The following is a 19,812-nucleotide window of genomic DNA, read 5'->3' as shown; positions in this document are numbered from 1 at the left end:
TCCATCATTTCCAGGTTCAAGAATGACTAAATTTTTAGGACGCATCAACATATTTACTCAAATTTTTACAACTTTTATAGTTGATAAATAATATGTTAATACGACAAGAAGTTTGTTTCTTCTTTTAAGCAGTCCAAATAAATTAATACTCCAAATATTTTTTTATGACCAGTCCAAACAGTCAAAATATTTTCCTAAATCAGCTCAAAAAATCTAAAAAAACCAGCCCAAATATTTTCCTAAGTCAGTCCAAATATTTTCCAAGTGTCGCTTTCAAAAAATTCAAGTTATGATACAATCCAAAAAATCTAAAAAACCCGACAATCCAAGTTATGATATTCAACTAAAAAAAAAATAATCAGCCAAAATATGAGATCTATGGAGTGTACATTTAAATCAGTCCAAATGCAAACAAAATAATTGATCCATATGAATCATACACTTAAATCAACCCAAATGAAAATAAAATGGTAGATCTATGGAGGAAAATCTATTCTTTTACGTATAATCTCATATATTGAATAAAAAATTTTAAAAAAATTACTTACAGTGGAGGGTAGATGGGCGGCAAGAAGGATGGTGAACGGTAGATCGGTGAATGATGACAACGATCGACGGAAAATGAAAACAAATAGATCGGCAGACGGTGGTGGCAGTCGTACCGGCGGGGAGAGAAAGGAAAAAAGTTGGAAAGTTTTGGATGGGAAGAAAAGGGAGGAGAAGGTCGTGGGGCGTATTTGGGACCATTAAGTCGTGTGCCCGGTACATGACTTAAGGTAATCGTAGACCCCGTCCACGATGGCCTAGTCAACGCTAGATAAGGCATATTCATGTGCTCTGCAGGAAGTCGTGTACCGGGTCCATGATTACACCTCTTTTTTTACAATAGTTTCAGTCCAACCCTATTTTTGTTAATATTTATTAAAATAACATTAATTTTTTTAGAAAAAAAATCCCTATGAAAAGTTATGTAGGAAGTATAATTTTATTTATTTATTATTTATTTTATAATTGGAAAGTTTAAATTTGATAGATACTTTTAAAATTACTAGTTGGAACTAAAATAAATTTGAGTACTGATGAGTGAAAGAAAAAAAAAATATATGTAATTTAGTTTTGATCTTAAATTAATTCTAAAAATATCTTTTGTATTTATGATCATTCATTTTTAACTTTAAATTTAAGATCAAATCTCGGAGAAAATTCTTTTGTATTTATGAGCATATCTCCAATACAAAGATCATGGTGTGCATAAAATAGATTGATAAAAATACAAATTTTTTGTTCGTAAGATAGAATAACAAAAAAAATTATTTACATTAAATGAAAAAAAAATAGAATTATATTTATATGCAGAGGAATAATAAATATGTTTACATTATGGAGAGAAGCTTCCCGTTCACATCTTCTCTTCTTCACCTAATTATGCTAGCAATAATGAATTTAGCAAAAAAAAAAAAAAAAAAGCTCATAAATGCATATAAAATTATGAGAAAAAAGTTTTTTAAAAAACAAACAAAAAAAATGGAACAAACAAAAACAAAAAATACCTATAACAAAATATTTAAAAAAAAAAAAAGAAGGGAAAGAAAGATAGCTTAAAATTTCGATTCGATTTTAATCAAATCTCGAGGGAAAAAACCAAAACTAAAACCAAAATTTCTATGTGACTTATAATTTTTTTTTATATATATAATAACTTTTTTAAGCTAAAAGGGAAAAAAATCTATTATCACTTTAAATCGTTAAATTAAAAAAAAATCTCTAATTTTAGGCATTCACGTTAAAAAATAAAATAAATATATATATACAAACAATATTTTTTCTCTAATAATCCCTATCTAGGTTAAAAGAAAAAAAATAAAATAAAATTGGCTATAAAATTAATCTTATAGAAAATCAAAAGCATTGAAGAGAGTTTATGGAAAACTACGTAATAAAATTAATAAACCATCTAAAAAAGTGAATGCAAAAAAAAAAAAAAAAAAAAAGGCTGAAAAGACAATTATCTTTTATATTTATAAACAAAAAACTTTGAAGAGAGCTTATGAAAAACTACTTTGATGAAATTGATTATAGAAAAACTCTAATAGATAATTGGGGATTTAATTCAGTTTATGGGATAATTTAGATTTCAAATTTTTGAAACGTAATTGGTAGAGACGACACATCCAAAGTAAAACCTAAAAGCTTAAGGGCCATTTGTTTTACGGACATCTTAGATTCTCATGGAGTGGGCATCTAGATTGCCGATATTGTATACCCTGGCATCTGAAGATTCTCATACATCTTAAAATGCCTAGATGGAAGGTATATGAAGAATTTCAGATGTCATTCTGAAACGTGGTTTTTCCAGATTTCCGAGTTGAGGATATCCCCATTTTATATTTTTGTCCTTCGTTTTTATTTTATTTTACATATATATACTAATCTTCATTTATAATGACAATAAATATTGTCAACCCTATATATCATATAATTTTAGCTATATCGTAATTCTTATTACTTTTTAGCAATATATTCAAATTTAAATTCATATTTATTCTATAAAAAATCTTAAATTATGATATATTACTATGTTGAGAAAAATAACATACAAAAATAATATAAATTATATTATTTTTAAAAGAAATTCAAATTGATAAAAACAAACATGTTATATATGTTCAAATTATATCAAATTAATTATAAATTAATAAATAGTTGTAAGGGTATTCTTTGAACATTATGTAAATTTAAGATATTCCCAAGTAAAATCCTTTGAAACAAATACAATTATCAAAATATTCCCAGATATCTGTAAAAATATTCTTACAAAACAAACATGGTAATCTAAAGATTCCCACCATCTATAATTCCTAATATCTATTGTTCGCACGAGGTTTTCGGAAAAACTTAATTCTTAGAATTTGAAATTTTGTATTTGTATTAATTTTAATGTAGCAAATACAATCTCTAATATAATAATTCTTTGAATCTTTCAAAATAAACTTTAATTTTTAAGCTGGTTGATCTTCTTGGACTATCGACCTTTGGGTTGTTGATTTTCTTGGAAGATTGGCCTTTAGGGTTGATGATCTTCTTGGATGATCAGCCATTGGGCTTGTTGCTTTTCTTGGATGATCGGCCTTTGAGCTTGTTGATCTTCTTGGATGATTGTCCTTTGGTCTTGACAATGTTCTTAGATGATCGGCCTTTGGGCTTGTTGATTTTCTTGGATGATTAGTGCTCGCACAAGGATTCCGGAGAAACTTGTTTCGTGGAGTTGAACTTAAGTTGCTGTTAATGTTGATGTTGATTTGATGCGATGTGGTTCGATCTCTAGTACTTGATCCTCTGACTCTCTCTCCGTTGAATACGTATAATTGATGTATAGAAGCAGGGCATGTGGATGTTCTTGAGCTTGGAGTCTTGGAATAATGCTTGTATCTTCAAAGGACTTCAGTTTTCAAGCGTGGTCAGAATGCTTGTATCTCCAAAGGACTTCAGTCTTCAAAATGCTTGTATCTTCAAAGGACTTTGGTCTTCAGAATGCTTGTATCTCCAAAGGACTTCAGTCTTCAAGCGTGGTCAGGGTGCTTGTATCTTTAAAGGACTTCGGTCTTCAGAATGTTTGTATCTCCAAAGGACTTTAGTATACAAGAGTGGTCAGAATGATTGTATCTTCAAAGGATTTCGGTATTTAGAATGCTTGTCTCTCCAAAGGACTTTAGTCTTCAAGCGTGGTTAGCTTTAGAAGTCAAGGAGTCAGACTCTTATGATTGTAGAGAAGAAAACCTCTCCATTTATAGAGTTCTCAGTGGGCTTCATGGGCTTAGGCTTGGGTCGTCGATAGACTTAGCCCCCAAACTCAACTAATTAGGCTTGTGCCTTATTGCTATTTGGGTCAAATTAAGCCTATTTCTGGGCTCAATTGGACTTTTAACCCAAATAATAATATAAAGTTGGATCAAATTAATCTTATCTGATTCAACGGTCATGATAAAACCACGTGGCATCATCGAAATTTGTCTTCAACTTCAATTTGGGACACATGTCACCTCCTAGCGCTACAAGAAATCGCACTTCTCCCGACATCACAATTCGACGGGAAAGGATGGAAAACACGTCAGGAGAAGCTCTCCCGATGAATAATAGATCGTCCGGCGTTTGGTCGAAAAAAATCCGTTGGGAGAGGAACTCCCGACGCATGAAACAAAAGTGTCGAGAGTTGGTCGAAGAACTCCCAACGCATGTATATGGCGTCAGGAGTTCCTCAAACTGCCGATGCATCATATACGACGTCGGCAGTTTGAGGAACTCCCAACGCTCTATACATGTGTCGTGAGTTATTTGGCTAACTTTCGACGCCTTGTTTATGCGTCGGGAGTTCTCGAACTCCGACGATTTGTTTCATGTGTCGGGAGTTCAAGAACTCCCAACGGTTTGTTTTATTTCGGGAGTTACAGGAACTTCTGACACAGTAAAATATACGTGGGAAGTTCCTTCATTAGTTGAATATTATCTTGTAAATATTTTTAATTTTTAATTTGTAAATTTTTTAAATTTGATCTGAATAACTTGTAAAACATAATTAACCAACTTAAAAAGATTCAAATAATAAATAAAACGAAGAAAACGAAGTCCATACTATAGTAAATAAATGAAAAGTTACAATATCCTATAATAAAACAAAGTCGATACTAAATAAAAGAAATTAGTTTTCACAAATACATAAAAGAAAAAAATGAAAACAACGTCAATAAATACAAAAAAGAAAATAACGTCTGGAACAATGCATCTTGAACAATCGTTGAAGCTCATCTCCGAACAGCATCCTACAATAAAACAAAAACATTCAAATATTACCATTTTAAAGCATCCACAACACGTTCAAACTTCATAAACAAAACATCCACAAATGTCATAATTGTCCAACCAAACTTCATAAATAAACAACAACACATTAGAACTTCGTAATCATCCAATCAAACTTCATAAACTTCATAAACAAGAGCGAACACACATAAAACTTAAACTTTCTCCCCAAAACTATCTCAACCAAACTCAACCCACCTCTCACAACACATTAGAACTTCATAAACATTCATAAACATACAAAAACTCCAAGTTCAACGACAAAATGAGTATAATCAAACTCTACCCACCCCCACGACAAACATGAAACCTCCCGAACAACAAAAAATACACAAAAACCTACAAATTCAACTCCAAAACGATTACAACCAATTATTATTTTTTTTCATTTCTTCCATTTGTCTTGCATGATCCTCTTTCATTTGTTTCTGAACGTTTTCAAGTTCTTTAATCCTCGACTGAGACTGTTCGAAATTGGCTCTCAATTCCTTCATCCCCTTCTCCGTTTTTTGAATAGATAATGAACTCGATGAGCTGCTACCCCTTACTGACTTAGGTTTAGGGCCCCAACCTAGGCCTTTTGAATATCTGAGTCGTCTACCCAAAATCATCTCACAGATTTCATCCCCTGTTAGTTCTTGAGAACCTTCTAGAGTGTGGTTGGATTGTAATTCTAACATTTGATTCTAGACATATTAATTAAATGTGTAAGTACGAGCGACTGAAGTTAAAAATGAAAAACAACACGAAAGTAAAGCAAAAAATGTTACATGTGCATTTCCAGCTGCCTCGTTCACGAACTTGCCACCTTTAGAGTGTGTTTCCCTAAATAGGTCAACATGACCTTCCTTTGCCTACAACTCTGCCTGAATTTGTAGGAATGACTTTGATCCGCCTACGTGGTCGAACGGTAATTTCTCTCTATTTTTCCTATTTCTCTCCGACATTTCTTACATTTCAACAAAAAAATAAATAACAAATATTCTATAATAGTAAATACAGTAAATGATACACACCCTAAATTATTTTAACCTAAAACGTTTCACTCTCGAAGTGGTCACACAAAAAATACCAATCTTCTGGCCTATTTTTAAGCCAGCTAGGCAAGTTGGCACGTGCTTGCTGAGGACCTCCACATTTCCTGTAATGTCTATACAAATCTGCTCTAAATTCTTTGAAGAAGTTTTGAATTTTATGTTCTATAAAATGGTTAAGTCGTTGAAAGGACAGATTAAGTACGAAATGAGGCTACAAAAGAATGAAGGAATAATTAACATATATGATGTTTATGACTCTTAGTCTACAATTGACTTCAAAAGAATAAACTTATAATTACTTAAAAACAATTGACTCTTAGCCAATTCTATAAACTCGTTTGGAACCTCAGCAAAAGTACGAACTCGTACAGGAAATGCAGATCTCACAGCGACACCAATCGCATTACTAAAACGTACTGAATGTTGAGAAATCGACTTCGTCTCCCCACTATTTATCACGATTGTAATTCTACCATGTTTTTTGATGTATTTTTCCAACTCGATGTTCCGCGAATGCTCGCGTTTTCTCTGAGTGGATGTTGAGCTACTATTTGAGGAATAAAAAATTTAAAATAGTTTATGATGTATTTCAGTTAACAGAATATATTTCAAAGTATACTAACCTGAAGTCTCACCCACAAAAGATCCCGTGTTGCCTAGATATATCTCCTGGAATTCTTCATCAGGCTCCTGTTGCCATTAGGGGTTGATATTGTATCTATACGAACACAAAAAAGACAAAATAATATTAAATTAATATGAAATACGTGTAGACGGAGAAATAGAGAATTGAGTAGATACATGATTACTCATCATTGTAATCTAAATCAAATTATTCATCAGCACTTGAACTGTTATTGGGAGATAATTGTTCTTCATTATCATTGTTTATGAAGTCATCATCGCCATGTCCAATAATTGCTCTTTCCACAACTATAGGATCAACGTCAACTTTTCATAAAGTAACCTTCTCAATGGTTTCATCCACTCAGACTCCATCGATAATTTCTAGTAAATCTAGTTGTGCATTTTCAACATCATCCACTTCTGATACATCCAATATTCGCTTATTTTGGACTACTTGAAAACCTTTCCAATTGCTACCATATTTGATGTCATCAATGTAAAAGGCTTATTGTGCTTGGATAGCAAAGATGAAAGGCTCATAAACATACCAAAAGTGTGATGTATTGATCGATTTGTATCCTAAATCCACATGTGTCCTATTACTTTTGTTGTTATCCGTGTCAACCATCTACACTTCAACAAAACAAAAAAACACGTCTTCTGTTTGCATATTGGAAATCTAATACTTTGTCTACACCGTAGAAATTGTTATCCATACTTCCATTCCTACTAGTCTCCCCAACCACTAGGACTCCACTATTTTGTGTAGCTTGATGATTATCACGCTCTATAGTGTGAAACCGTACCCCATGAACAATGCATCCATTGTAAGAGCGCACCTCAGAAGAAGGTCCCATTGAAAGTGAAAAGAAACCATCGGAGATATCTTCTCTCTCGCGCCATTGTAGAACCTGATAATTAATTATACATTAAAAGTGACTACAAAAAATGAATCATCTCTCAACTTTCAATACTATATATAACTGAGATCTGAACCAATCAGAAAATTTGTGTTGATGTCTTATATATGAGTCAGAGGCGCTTTGAGCTTCACGACGAAGTAACCTCAAGTGTTGCCTACAAAATTGATCATTTGAAAGTTATATAAAAGGATTTACCCAATAATTTAGAAATTTATAAAGTTTGAAATGTAATTGCGATAGTCTGTTATTTCTTTTTATTGAGAATGTACCAATGCGAGATACGCTTTTCCTTCGTTGGTAGCGTTCGTAAAGTTGATGCCCCTAATGATCGTACCCTCTACTTAAATGATTCAAATTCACCAAATATCTCATGATCGGGGATGTTAATATTATTTCGTTCATCTTTGTTGAATCTCGTTTCAATCCCACTTAGACATCGTGAGCAGAAGTTCCATGATTCATTCATTGCATATGCTTCTACTATAGACCCCTTAGGACATGCTTTGTTCTGTACAAATTGTTTTAATGTTCGTAAACTTCTTTCAATAGGATACTGATAACGGGCAAAAATGCACGTTATCATGGTGCTAAGTTCTTAAACAATGTTGGCTTGCGTTGATAAAATGTGTTGGATTGCGTCCAAAAAGCATTAAGTTTATTACATTGCAGTCGCATGCGTTCATCGCATAGGAACAGTTGATTTTTGTATTTTTATGCAGAATATAAGTTAACGCAAGGCGAAAATTGCGATCATAGGAAATCATTGGTCGAGTGTAGCATTACCACAAGGCTTTGTGGTGATTTTGTTCGCAAACATTTGCTCAAGAAGGATTGCCGTAACTTGGTGGGTGCATCTGGGTGAAAGGCATAATTAATCGCAATGGGACAAAAAGCTAATGACGGTCGAATCCGAATTAAGCTGACAGCCGCTAACGATAACAAGTACATTCAGCTTTTCAGTGACAAATATTCGGCGCATCAGTCAGGGAATTAAAGTCATCCCATCTGTGTAATCATAAGAGAGAAGCCGCCTTCACCCTAAAGCTCTATAAATATCAAAGGCATCCTTCAGAAAAGGGGTTTGAAAATTCAGAAGTTCAAATCAGTTAGCTCAGCAGTCTTTGTCCATAGTTTTTCTTTTTATTTTAAGGCGGAGCAAGAGAAGAGTAGAGATGCCAGAGATCGCTCAGGGCAACTCGAGAGAGAACCTTGATGCGTAGAAGTAGAAAGCAGGCCGACTCTCGCGAGAGTAAGATTATCTTTTGAACACGAGTTGAAAGATAGCATAAAAGCCTGGGAAGCAAGAGATTGCTACCAGACTCTTTATTCTATTTTTGCATTGTTGTTTTGTACGTCATCTTTATATTTATATAATGGAAGTTCTTATTCTACACTTGTTCACTATCTTATATGCATGAGTAGCTAAACTAGTCGAATGGGTTGAGAAGAATTAAGCTAACAGGACCTAGAAAGTTCATTGCTTGCGATTATCTTGTGTTAAGCTATGCCAAATATCTCTTTAGAGCTACTCGAGAGAGAGTCTGAAGAAAGAACCTAAGACTCGAGAGAGCTAGGTTAGAATCTAGACTCGAGAGAGCAAGATTAGAACTGCATAAACAAGAGATAAGAACTTAGAGATAAGCTCTGTTTGCTAACCTGCATCACATGCATCCTAGAGATAGGAATGATATTATGTGGTCGCCTTATTTGTGTGTGTGTGTCATTTGTCTTCGCATAAATAAGAATAGAGGCTTATTTGTAGGTCCTATAGACTTATCACATATATCGCATGCGTTATAGCCTTAGAAGCCGTGGCATTCGCTTCGAGAGGTGGTTTACTGTTGTATGCATGTTGCATGATTGCATAGCATGAACACATCCTAGGAAGTGTTAGCCGAAACTTTTCTCAATCCGTTCACCTCATACTCATCACATCTTCCGTTTTATCAACTCTTTTTAAACTCCGCCACATTTGTTTATTTTTCATTACTGCAAACAACAACCTCAACAACTATTGATTTATTTTGTTACTGCAAGGTTTTCCTAAAAATTACCATCGTAACCAAATTTTTCCAGTCCTTGAGTTCGACCCTGGACTTATCAGGAACTCAAGAAATCGCATTTTATCATCGCAATTCATCCATAATTTTACATTATAAAACAATGTATCAGATACATACAACTGTAACTAATTGGACCCACCACTTTGGTTTCATATGTTAGATGAACGACAAGGTGTACCATTACATCGAATAAGGCAGGCGAGCATATTTTCTCCAACTTACAAAGTATGACTATGATGTCTACTTGTAGTCTGTTCAATTCACTTACACATATTGTCTTTGCACATAAATTGCGAACGAATGTACACAATTCAACAATATAGTGGATACGTTCTTCGGTAGGTATTCTTGAATACCAATAGAGAGTAGTCTGTGAAGCAATACATGACAGTCGTGTGTTTTCAGCCCCGATATTTTTCCATCTTTGTCATTCACACATAGTGATATGTTAGACACGAATCCATCCGGAAATGTCACTGATTTCAAATGCTTACAAACAAAATCTGTTCACCATTAGTTAATGTGTACGTTACATGTGGTTTTACAAATCTGTTATCGACCTGTATCAAGTGTAGGTTCTTTTTTATCTTCAAATCTTGTAAGTCTAATCGAGCGTTCTTTGTATCCTTTGTCTTTCCTTCAATATTTAACAATGTGCCCACCAAATTGTCGCATATGTTTTTTTCAATATGCATTACATATAATTTATGTCGTAACAATAGTCTGGACCAATATGGAAGTTGGAAAAAAAATACTTTTCTTAGTCTAGTTTAGAATTCGTTTTCTTTTTTTATCTTACTTCGATGAATGTTTGCTAAGCACAGAAAATTTTAACGTATTTATTTGTTGTAAGATCTCTTCTTCATTCATTACGACTGAAGGAGATCTACGTTCAACTTTTCCATCATGTTGCTTACTTCGACGCCAACTATGATTCTCTGGAAGATAATGTTGATGTCCGATAAATGATATTTTTCCTCTTACCCCAAAGGACGAACTATCTTCTTTGCATAATGGACATGTTTTATAACCTTTTGTACTCCACCCAGATAGCTCCTCGTACGCAGGGAAGTCATTAATCGTCCATAATAAGGTAGCATATAGTTAAACAAAACTCACCAATAACAGAATCATAAGTTCGTACACCAATTGTCCATAACTGTTTCAACTCTTCAATCAACGGCTGCAAGTAAACATCAATTTCCTTTCCAGGAGATTTTGTATCAAGTATGAACAAATACATGAAGAAGTTTGTCTCCTTTACGCATTTTCAAGGGGGCAAATTATAAGGAATTATCACTACATGCCACATATTATAAGAAGTGCACATATTTCCAAACAGACTAAACCCATCTGAAGCTAATCCCAAACGAACATTTCGGGGATCTGATAACTTGTAGAAATACAAATTATTTTGCTCTGAAGTTGGAACAACTAAGGTTTTTAATGATAAATTCTCCTCATTTTTAGAAGAAACGCATGGATTTATTCAAACATTAGCAAACTCATGCAAAAGAAGTTTTATTACTAAATATCGCGGCACTAACGCATTGTATTGCGGGATGTTTACAAAAAGCTAATGCATAATCAAGAAGGTGCCGCAGGGAAAACTATAACGCATGGGCCATGCGTCGGAGGGAGTTCAATGCAGAGAAGATTCATTGATCCAGGCTGATTGTGTGTCACATCACCACTTGCAAGTATGGGCACCTGCAGCAGGCGGCGTCTGAAAATCTCCCGAGAGTCAGGTGGCTGACTAGGGCATGGACTTTAATGCTGACCAGGGTATGGGCTTTAATGTTGCCCATTCACCAAATGGACATGACCAACGCCTATAAATAGATGAAGTCCCTCTAGAGTTCGGAGTGAGAAAATTATTCAGTTCAGAAATTTTCATGATCCTTACTCTCTGTAATTAGTGTAGTCATAGTTTAAGCTATGCTGTGGTGCCAAGACGATCAGAATGGTTGAGAACCACCACCACCACCAGTCAGGGAGCGAAGGAAGCCAAGCTTGAGAAAGACAGTTCGTCCTCTTCCTATACAAGTGATTGTACACAACAGAATTTAGCCAAAGAGATACAAGAGATTGTACTCTGCGGCTTGACTCAATTCCTTTCATCTCATTTATCACTTTCGTTTCATTTGATTGAATATTGCTTTTGTAAAGACAATTTGCTTCTTTATAAAATTTATATATTTGATCCATCACATTTTTGTCATTGTTTATTTCTCATTTATGTTGAATGCATTCATACTTTATGCAAAACTTTATTTCAAATGCTTAAGCCGACTTGATCACTTGATAAAAGCATCTTTAACTTAGATTATTCGAGAGAATAACTAATCTGCATCAAGTAGGATGCCTAGTACAGTTAGAGATAGAACTACTGGTGTTTATTGCATTATGTGTTAGACGCATGCATCCTAGAGATAGGTTTTGTATGTTATTTGCATTGAGAAATGTTGAATAAAGTCTAACGCATAAACAAATGATAAGAAAATCATCCCATCTCATCCATATCACATTCTGGTTTGTGTACACTCATTTTAGACCGACACATACCACTTACATTAAACTCCATTCTCGCATGATCCATCACTTGCTACTCAACTCTTTCGTATCTTCTTGTACAGGCACAACACTTTAGTGTAAATAACACATTTCTCTTCATATATTTAGGAAAATCCCTACAATAGATACAACGCAAGGTCTGCGTTTGTTTAACTGAATCCCTGAGTTCGACCCTGGACTTACCAGGAACCTAAATTGGATTTATACTTAGGTCTGGTTTAGGAAAACTTGAACGTCAATAATAGGAGTGTCGTGCGTTCTGATTACATCTCTCTAACGCACCAATGCGTTACAATTACTAAACGCATCAAAGCATCAATGCATTTATACTTAGATTTTTTTTCCAATCTGTTTTACATGATACACTCCTAAAGCGAATCACGATAGCAACAAAAAAGTTTTTGGCGCCGTTGCCGGGGATTCAGAAACAAAACTAACCATAAATTTCGTTTGTATTTGTTGCAGGAACACATCGGTCGAGGGAGTATTGCAAGCTAAGCCTAAGCTTGTGAACATTTATGAGCAGGGAGAGCACTCCTAAACTCATATATGACCCCGAGATTGAAAGGACCTTCCGGCATAGGAACCGATCTAACTGTCGTCGAAGGTTGAAACGACAATTTCTCAGACAATAGAACAGGCAACGAGTAATGGTAGAAGAACAGGAAAATTAGCAACTAGCTCATGTTGCACATAATCCAATCCTAATGGCGAATAGCAGCATGCGTCCTATGAGAGAGTACGCGTCCCCTGTACTGTATGATTTCTCTCAAGGAATCGTCTACCCAACGCCAGGCGGGATTAGGTTCGAGATGAAATCTGTAATGCTCCAAATGCTCCAGACTACTAGAAAATTTGGGGGTGGTCGTGGTGAAGATCCTCACGCCCACATGAAGCATTTCCTGGAAACGTGTAATTCATTTATGATTCCTGGAATCACCCCAGAGGCGATTAGGCTGTCTTTGTTCCCTCATTCTTTGCGTGATGACGTAAAACAATGGGTGAGCTCACTGGAGCCTGGTGAAATCACCACCTGGGAGAAGTTGGTGGAAAAGTTTATGCAAAAATACTTCCTACCTACCATCAATGCAAGAATGCGTCGAGAGATTATGAATTTTGAACAAGAATAAGCTGAAACCATAAGCGCCGCATGGGATCGTTTTAAGGGATTGGTCAAGAATTGCCCAAACTATGGACTACCTCTAACTATCCAAATGGAGACGTTTTATGGAGGATTGAATAGAGCATCGCAGATGGCAGCAGACGCAGCAGCGGCTGGTGGACTTATGGAAAAATCTTACACTGAGGCTAAAGAGATATTAGACCGCATTACTAAACACAATATGGAATGAGTGGATGATATGTATGATGAAAGAACTGACAGGAAGAAAAGATCTTAGAACGTTAATTCTATCGATGCCAATGCAATAGCCACATGTTCTGCTCAAATGGCTACGATGACTAGTCTTTTGCAGAACATAACGCAAGGAAACACATCAAATCAGTAGAAGGTGAATCAGGTAGAAGCGTTCGGGCAGCCCATGGTTAGCTGTGTATGGGTTGCGGAGATCCCCACTTCTATGCTGAATGTCCACAAAATCCGTAGTCAATATGCTTCATAAAAAAACCCATTTTCCAATACATATAATCCTAGATCGAGAAACCATCCAAATTTTTCTTGGACGGGAGGAAATCATCAGGAGCACCACCCAGGAGCGAACCAAGAACAAAGGAATGGACCGCTGCCTGCATTTCAACAAACGCATCAGCCACATCAACAGCCCTTTAATAGAGAAGGATAGGCGTCGAGCTTAGGATCTATGCTTGAGAACCTATTGAAGGAATACATAGCCCAAAATGACGTGCTGCTGAAAAGCCGGGCGTCGTCTATCAGACACCTGGAAATCCAGGTAGGGAAGATAGTGAGCGAGTTGAAAAGCAGGCAGCCTGGAGTTCTACCTAGCAATACTGAAACAACTGGGAACAACAATGGGAAGGAACAATGTCACACAGTGACATTGCGAAGTGGAAAAGCTCTTGAAGAAAGAAGAATGAATCTAAGAAACAGCAGTCCTTTGAAAGAATGCATCACACGTTCAATGGATCAAGAAGAAAGAACGCCCGAGACTACTATCCATTCAGAACCCAGTACGTCTAATGCGGGAAAGCCTGAGGTGCCGCTGAACGCACCATTTCCTTAGCGTTTGATGAAGAAGAATGATGAACAACAATTCAAGCACTTTCTTGAGCTTCTAAGGCAGTTGCATATCAACATTCCACTTATAGAGGCCTTGGAGCAAATGCCAACATATGTCAAATTTTTTAAGGACATTTTGACGAAGAAGAGAAGGGTCGGTGAGAAGGAAGTAATCGTGCTAACGTAGGAGTGCAACACGTTAGTAAGCAAAAGTCTACCAAAGAAGCAGAAGGACCCTGGGAGCTTCACCGTTCCTTGCTCAATAAGAGGATTGGATGTGGGTCATGCGTTGTGCAATTTAGGAGCTAGCATTAATCTCTTGCCACTCTCAATTTTTAAGAAACTGGGAATTGGCGGAGCATAACCCACTTCTGTTACACTTCAGCATGCTGACAGAACAATTAAGTACCCAGGAAGAAAGATTGAAGACGTTCTGGTAAAGGTTGACAACTTCATATTCCCAACAGACTTTATTATCTTGGACTATGAAGCAGATAGGGAGGTACCAATTATCCTTGGACGCCCCTTTTTAGCTACTGGAAACGTTTTAATAGACGTGCATAAAGGAGAATTAACTATGCAATAGATAATTAAGAGGCGAAGTTCAATGTGCTCAATGTATTGAAATTCCCAGATAGTGAAGATTGTCAACTAAACAGTATTGAGTTGCCTGAAGAAGAGACCCATGTATGTGCGGTCCTCACGTTAGAGGAGAACCTGAAAGAATCAGAGCCGCCAAGTCTGAGTGAGTGGCGGACAATACCAACGTGTCCATCATTTGAGGAATCATCAGGACTCGAGTTAAAACAGTTACCTAGTCATCTGAAATACGCATTCCTTGGAACCAACAACACTTTACCTGTGATCATTTCCGCAAATCTTACAGAGCCTAACGAGAGATCTCTCTTACAGATGCTGAAAAAACACAAGCGTGCAATAGGCTGGATGCTTCCGGATATCCGTGGCATTAGTCCATCTTATTACATGCATAAGATTAGGTTGGAAGAAGGGAAGTTGGGGTCAATTGAGCCTCAAAGAAGACTGAACCCCATAATGAAAGAAGTGGTCAAGAAAGAAATTTTAAAATGGTTGGACGCGGGAGTTATTTATCCTATATCCGACAGTAGTTGAGTAAGTCTAGTCCAATGTGTCCCAAGAAAGGGGGAACGACTGTGATAGTCAATAGCAATAATGAGCTCATACCTTCGAGGATTGTCACGGGCTGGCGCATCTGTATGGATTACAGGAAGCTCAACGCAGCAACTAAGAAAGACCACTTCCCCCTTTCTTTCATCGATCAAATGCTTGACAGACTTGCGGGCAAAGAATTTTAATGCTTTCTTCATGGATACTCTAGTTATAACCAGATTTTGATTGATCCAGAAGATCAAAAGAAGACAACATTTACCTGTCCCTTTGGAACATTTGCATTCAGACGTATCCCCTTTGGGCTGTGTAATGCACCGGGGACATTTTAAAGGTGTATGATGGCTATCTTCTCCGACTTCTTAGAAAAGACCGTTGAAGTCTTCTTGGACGATTTCTCAGTCTTTGGAGACTCATTCCACTCATGCCTAGATAATTTGGAGGCCGTCTTCGCTCGATGCGAGGAAACAAACCTTGTACTGAATTGGAAAAAATGTCACTTCATGGTGACTGAAGGAATTGTCTTAGGCCACAAAGTATCCAAAGCTGGGTTGGAAGTAGATGAAGCCAAGATAGATGTCATAGCAAAACTTCCACCACCATCGAATGTTAAAGCTTTAAGAAGTTTTCTAGGGCATGTTGGCTTCTATAAAAGGTTCGTTAGAGGATTCTCTCAAATTGCGCGACCACTAAGCGCATTACTAGAGGCAAATCGGCCCTATCATTTTAATGAAGACTGCACTGACGCGTTTCAAACCTTGAAATATGTGTTGACGACAGCCCCGGTTTTAATAGCACCGGATTGGACGCAACATTTTATTCTCATGTACGACGCAAGTGATGTGGCAGTTGGAACAATGTTAGGGCAGAAGAAGGGAAATTTGATACATCCCATCTCTTATGTGTCCAAAACTCTGAATGACTCTCAGAAACACTACACCACCACTGAAAAAGAAATATTGGTTGTAGTGTTTGGTATTGAAAATTTTAGATCTTACCTAGGTTGTGCGTTAGCCACCATATATACCGATCACTCAGACATAAAATTCCTGATGAGTAAAAAGGACGCGAAGCCAAGATAGATAAGATGAGTGCTACTGCTACAGGAATTTGATATAGATATTCAAGACAGAAAGTGAACCGAGAACCAGGTGGCTGACCACCTGTCCAGGCTAGAACATCAAGAAATGAAGGATCAAGAAAGTGAAATCAAGGACGCATTCCCTGATGAAAGCCTGTTTAGAGTTGAAGGCAGTTAACCTTGGTATACGGACATCGTCAATTACTTAACTACCAAGCAATTCCCTGGGAACTTCAACTTTAAGCAAAAGAAACGGTTAATACATGACAGCAAGTTTTATTTTTGGGATGAACCGTTTCTATATAAGCAAGGCCCTAACTCCATAATACTTCGATGCGTTACGGAGGAGGAGACACAACGCATCTTAGCTGAGTGTTATGACTCTCCTTACAGAGGGCATTTCGGTAGGCAGAGAACCGCTACGAAGATCCTTCAGAGTGGATACTTCTAGCCCACCCTCTTCAAAGATACAAGGGAGTTTGTTCGTAATTGTGACCCCTGCCAATGCACTAGGAATATTTCTTCAAGGGATGCAATACCCTTGAACAATATTCTCGATGTTAAGCTATTTGATGTTTGGGGTATTGATTTTATGGGACCTTTTCCCTTGTCCTGCGGCCAACAGTATATCCTGCTTGCAGTAGACTATGTGTCAAAATGTGTAGAAGTAGTAGCCTGTGCTAGGAATGATGCGTCCATTGTTTCCAAGTTTCTTACCAGGAACATTTTCACGTGATTTGGAATGCCAAGAGCCCTGATAAGCGACGAAGGTACGCACTTCATTAATTGCATCATTTCTAAATTACATGCAAAATATAATGGTAGGCACAAGATCGCTACTACCTACCACCTGCAAACAAACGGTCAAGCGGAAGTATCCAATCGAGAAATCAAATCTATCCTGGAAAAGGTTGTCAATGCAATGCGGAAGGACTGGGCACAGAGGCTGGATGAAGCGCTTTGGGCCTACAGAACTACTTACAAGACCCCTATAGGTATGTCTCCATACTCTCTTGTATTTGAAACAGCTTGTCACTTACCTTTAAAGTTGGATCACAAGGCGTTTTGGGCAGTTAAGAAGCTAAACCTGAACTTGGATGCTGCGGGCGCCCAACGCAAACTTCAGCACAATGAGCTCGAGGAGTGGCGATTGAATGCATACGAGAACAAAAAGCTATACAAAGAAAAGACAAAGCATTAGCATGACCAACGCATCAGTAAGAAAGAACTTGTTGTTGGCCAAAAAGTTCAATTGTTCAATTCACGTCTACATTTATTTCCAGGAAAGTTAAAATCCAGGTGGTCAGGACCCTTTATCATTAAGACAATCTTTCCATATGGAGCAGTGGAATTAATATGAGAGGATGGCACCAACGCATTCAAAGTAAATGGCTAAAGAGTGAAGCCATACTTTGAAGATGAACTGGAACGTTAAAAGTCGTCTCTCGCACTACGCGAAGCTAGCCGAGGCCAGTGTCAAAGCATCCCTGCGTTTGCAACGCCATATACTCCAGGTACGCTTCCTCTATCCTTATCTTTTTTGCATTCTGTATTTTACAATGCATTTGAATTTGTTGGTTTGTTTATTTGAAAATTGATTATTCTTTTTTTCTGCCTTTATAAGTTAGAAATTTTACTGGTTTTCTTTTTAACAAAAGTTGTGTATAATTGAGTTGGGAATAACGGACGCGTTAGACTCAAGTCTAACGCATGCCCCAGTTAAAGGGTCGCGTCTCGAGAATACAAAAGCACTCAAGTGCTTAGAAACCCAAGACGTCCCTTCAGCTTCATATTTATTACAGACGCCAGGCGCCGCCTGACGTCAGCCCACTAATCCTCTCTCAGCCTATAAAACGAACGAAGGTTCATTTTCTTCTTTTTCTTCATTTCCCTCTCAAGCTCTCTGAAACTAAAAAGAAAAAAACCTAGCCTCTCTGTTTCCCTCACCTCCGATCTGCTCAAGCTTATCTCTGACCACAATGTCGTCTGCTTCAGATAGTCAGAACCAGACCATGAGCTTTGGGAACGACTTGCCGATAAGTTCCTACTCTTCCTTATCTGTTTCTCTTTCGCCTCCCCTAAGCCCTAAAAAAACCTCCAAACCCTCTGTCTAATCCAAACCTACGCACGACGGATCCACCTCCTCCTCCGTACGGTCGTCGAAGTCCACCACAACACCTACAAAACTCCCTTAAAAAACCTCCAAATTTATCGCTACCCTTTCCGGCCAAGACCCCTCAACCAAAACCCAAAACTACCCCTAAGCCAAAGCCTAAAACACCTGCAAAGCCAAGGCTGGGTCCGTCATCTACGGCCGCCTCTAAGCTCTACACCAAGCCTGCCCCACCATCATTCATTCCTAACATAACTATGGTGGGTACAACGCATGACCCACTTCCAGCCTATCTTCACAATGCACCGTCACCAGCCGTGCGTCCACCGCCTCCACTCTCAATCCAACTTTTAGAAACCATCTACACAGTCGACTCAGACACATTAAGCCAACCACCGCATTCGCCCATTGTCATATACTCCCTGGGACGCCACATACCCCAGTGGGTACCCCTCTATTTACTCCACCCATACCCCCCTCTGACAGTCCTGCGTTAGAGCATAACCCTAAAGAGTTGGTTGAATTGGCTCGACTGGACGAGTAGGAAGTATTTGGAGCCATTTTGGCGAGCCTCAATCAAGGCCAAGAGGAAAATCATGTGATGTGTTTCGACCCACCTAACGCATCACTTGAGTTGGACGAAGCGGAGCAATACGTTATGATGCTAGAGGCAGAATTAGAAGAATAAGATAGAAAAGAAGATAGAGAAAAAGATGGGAGAATTGGCCCAGACGTGTCTCAATCATGCCAAACCAATGCAAATGAAGGGCTTTTAAAATCAAAGAGAGTGACAAGGAAAAGGAAATTGATATTGGAGGAAGAAGATAAGCAATCAGCATCCGATCCTGAGGATGCAACGCATGGGAGTTGCTCAAGGCACGATGCACTAGAGAAGGACTTAGAAGACTACCAGCCCGCGAGGCAAGGGCGAAAGAAGACAGCTCTCCAAAGGGAATTGGAGAATGAATTGAGAGAGCTGGCAAGAGAAGCCAAAAAGCACGCGGCAGGAAAACACAAGGTAACCGACGTGTTATTTAAGAAGACCTCGGGAAGAAAGCATCAATTCAGTGACATACTTGTAGAAAAGGGCTTCTTTCTCGAGCGTCACCCACTGCCAATATACATAACAGAAAAAATAAACGCATAGGGGTGGAGGCAGTTCTGCATTGGGCACACGCGTATTTGGCCCACCTC

The 19,812-nt window shown here is 37.6% G+C and overlaps 1 protein-coding gene across 1 annotated transcript; it reads left to right on the top strand.

Annotated features, from left to right (window-relative positions):
* The first annotated feature begins 15,765 nt into the window (after positions 1-15,765).
* LOC150037144 (uncharacterized) lies at positions 15,766-17,706 on the top strand. Its single transcript, XM_090311892.1, has 3 exons — positions 15,766-16,079; positions 17,019-17,213; positions 17,331-17,706. Exons 1-3 carry the CDS (start codon positions 15,766-15,768, stop codon positions 17,704-17,706), a joined length of 885 nt encoding a protein of 294 aa, XP_090168018.1.
* The last annotated feature ends 2,106 nt before the right edge of the window (positions 17,707-19,812 follow it).

Source organism: Benincasa hispida, chromosome 3, assembly GCF_027475165.1.
Source record: "Benincasa hispida cultivar pf3 chromosome 3, pf3_genome.v1.1, whole genome shotgun sequence".
Taxonomy (NCBI): Eukaryota; Viridiplantae; Streptophyta; class Magnoliopsida; order Cucurbitales; family Cucurbitaceae; genus Benincasa; species Benincasa hispida.
The sequence above is the reverse complement of the archived record's forward strand: the minus strand, read 5'-3'. Positions and strand labels throughout refer to the sequence as shown.

What these genes read in the sequence shown, in the direction of transcription:
- LOC150037144 (XM_090311892.1), top strand. Translation starts at nt 15,766, where the DNA reads ATGGCTATCTTCTCCGACTTCTTAGAAAAGACCGTTGAAGTCTTCTTG. An exon ending in CATGTTGGCTTCTATAAAAG is followed by an intron (nt 16,080 to 17,018) that starts GTTCGTTAGAGG and finishes CCAATGCACTAG; the next exon opens with GAATATTTCTTCAAGGGATG. An exon ending in GATGCGTCCATTGTTTCCAA is followed by an intron (nt 17,214 to 17,330) that starts GTTTCTTACCAG and finishes ATATAATGGTAG; the next exon opens with GCACAAGATCGCTACTACCT.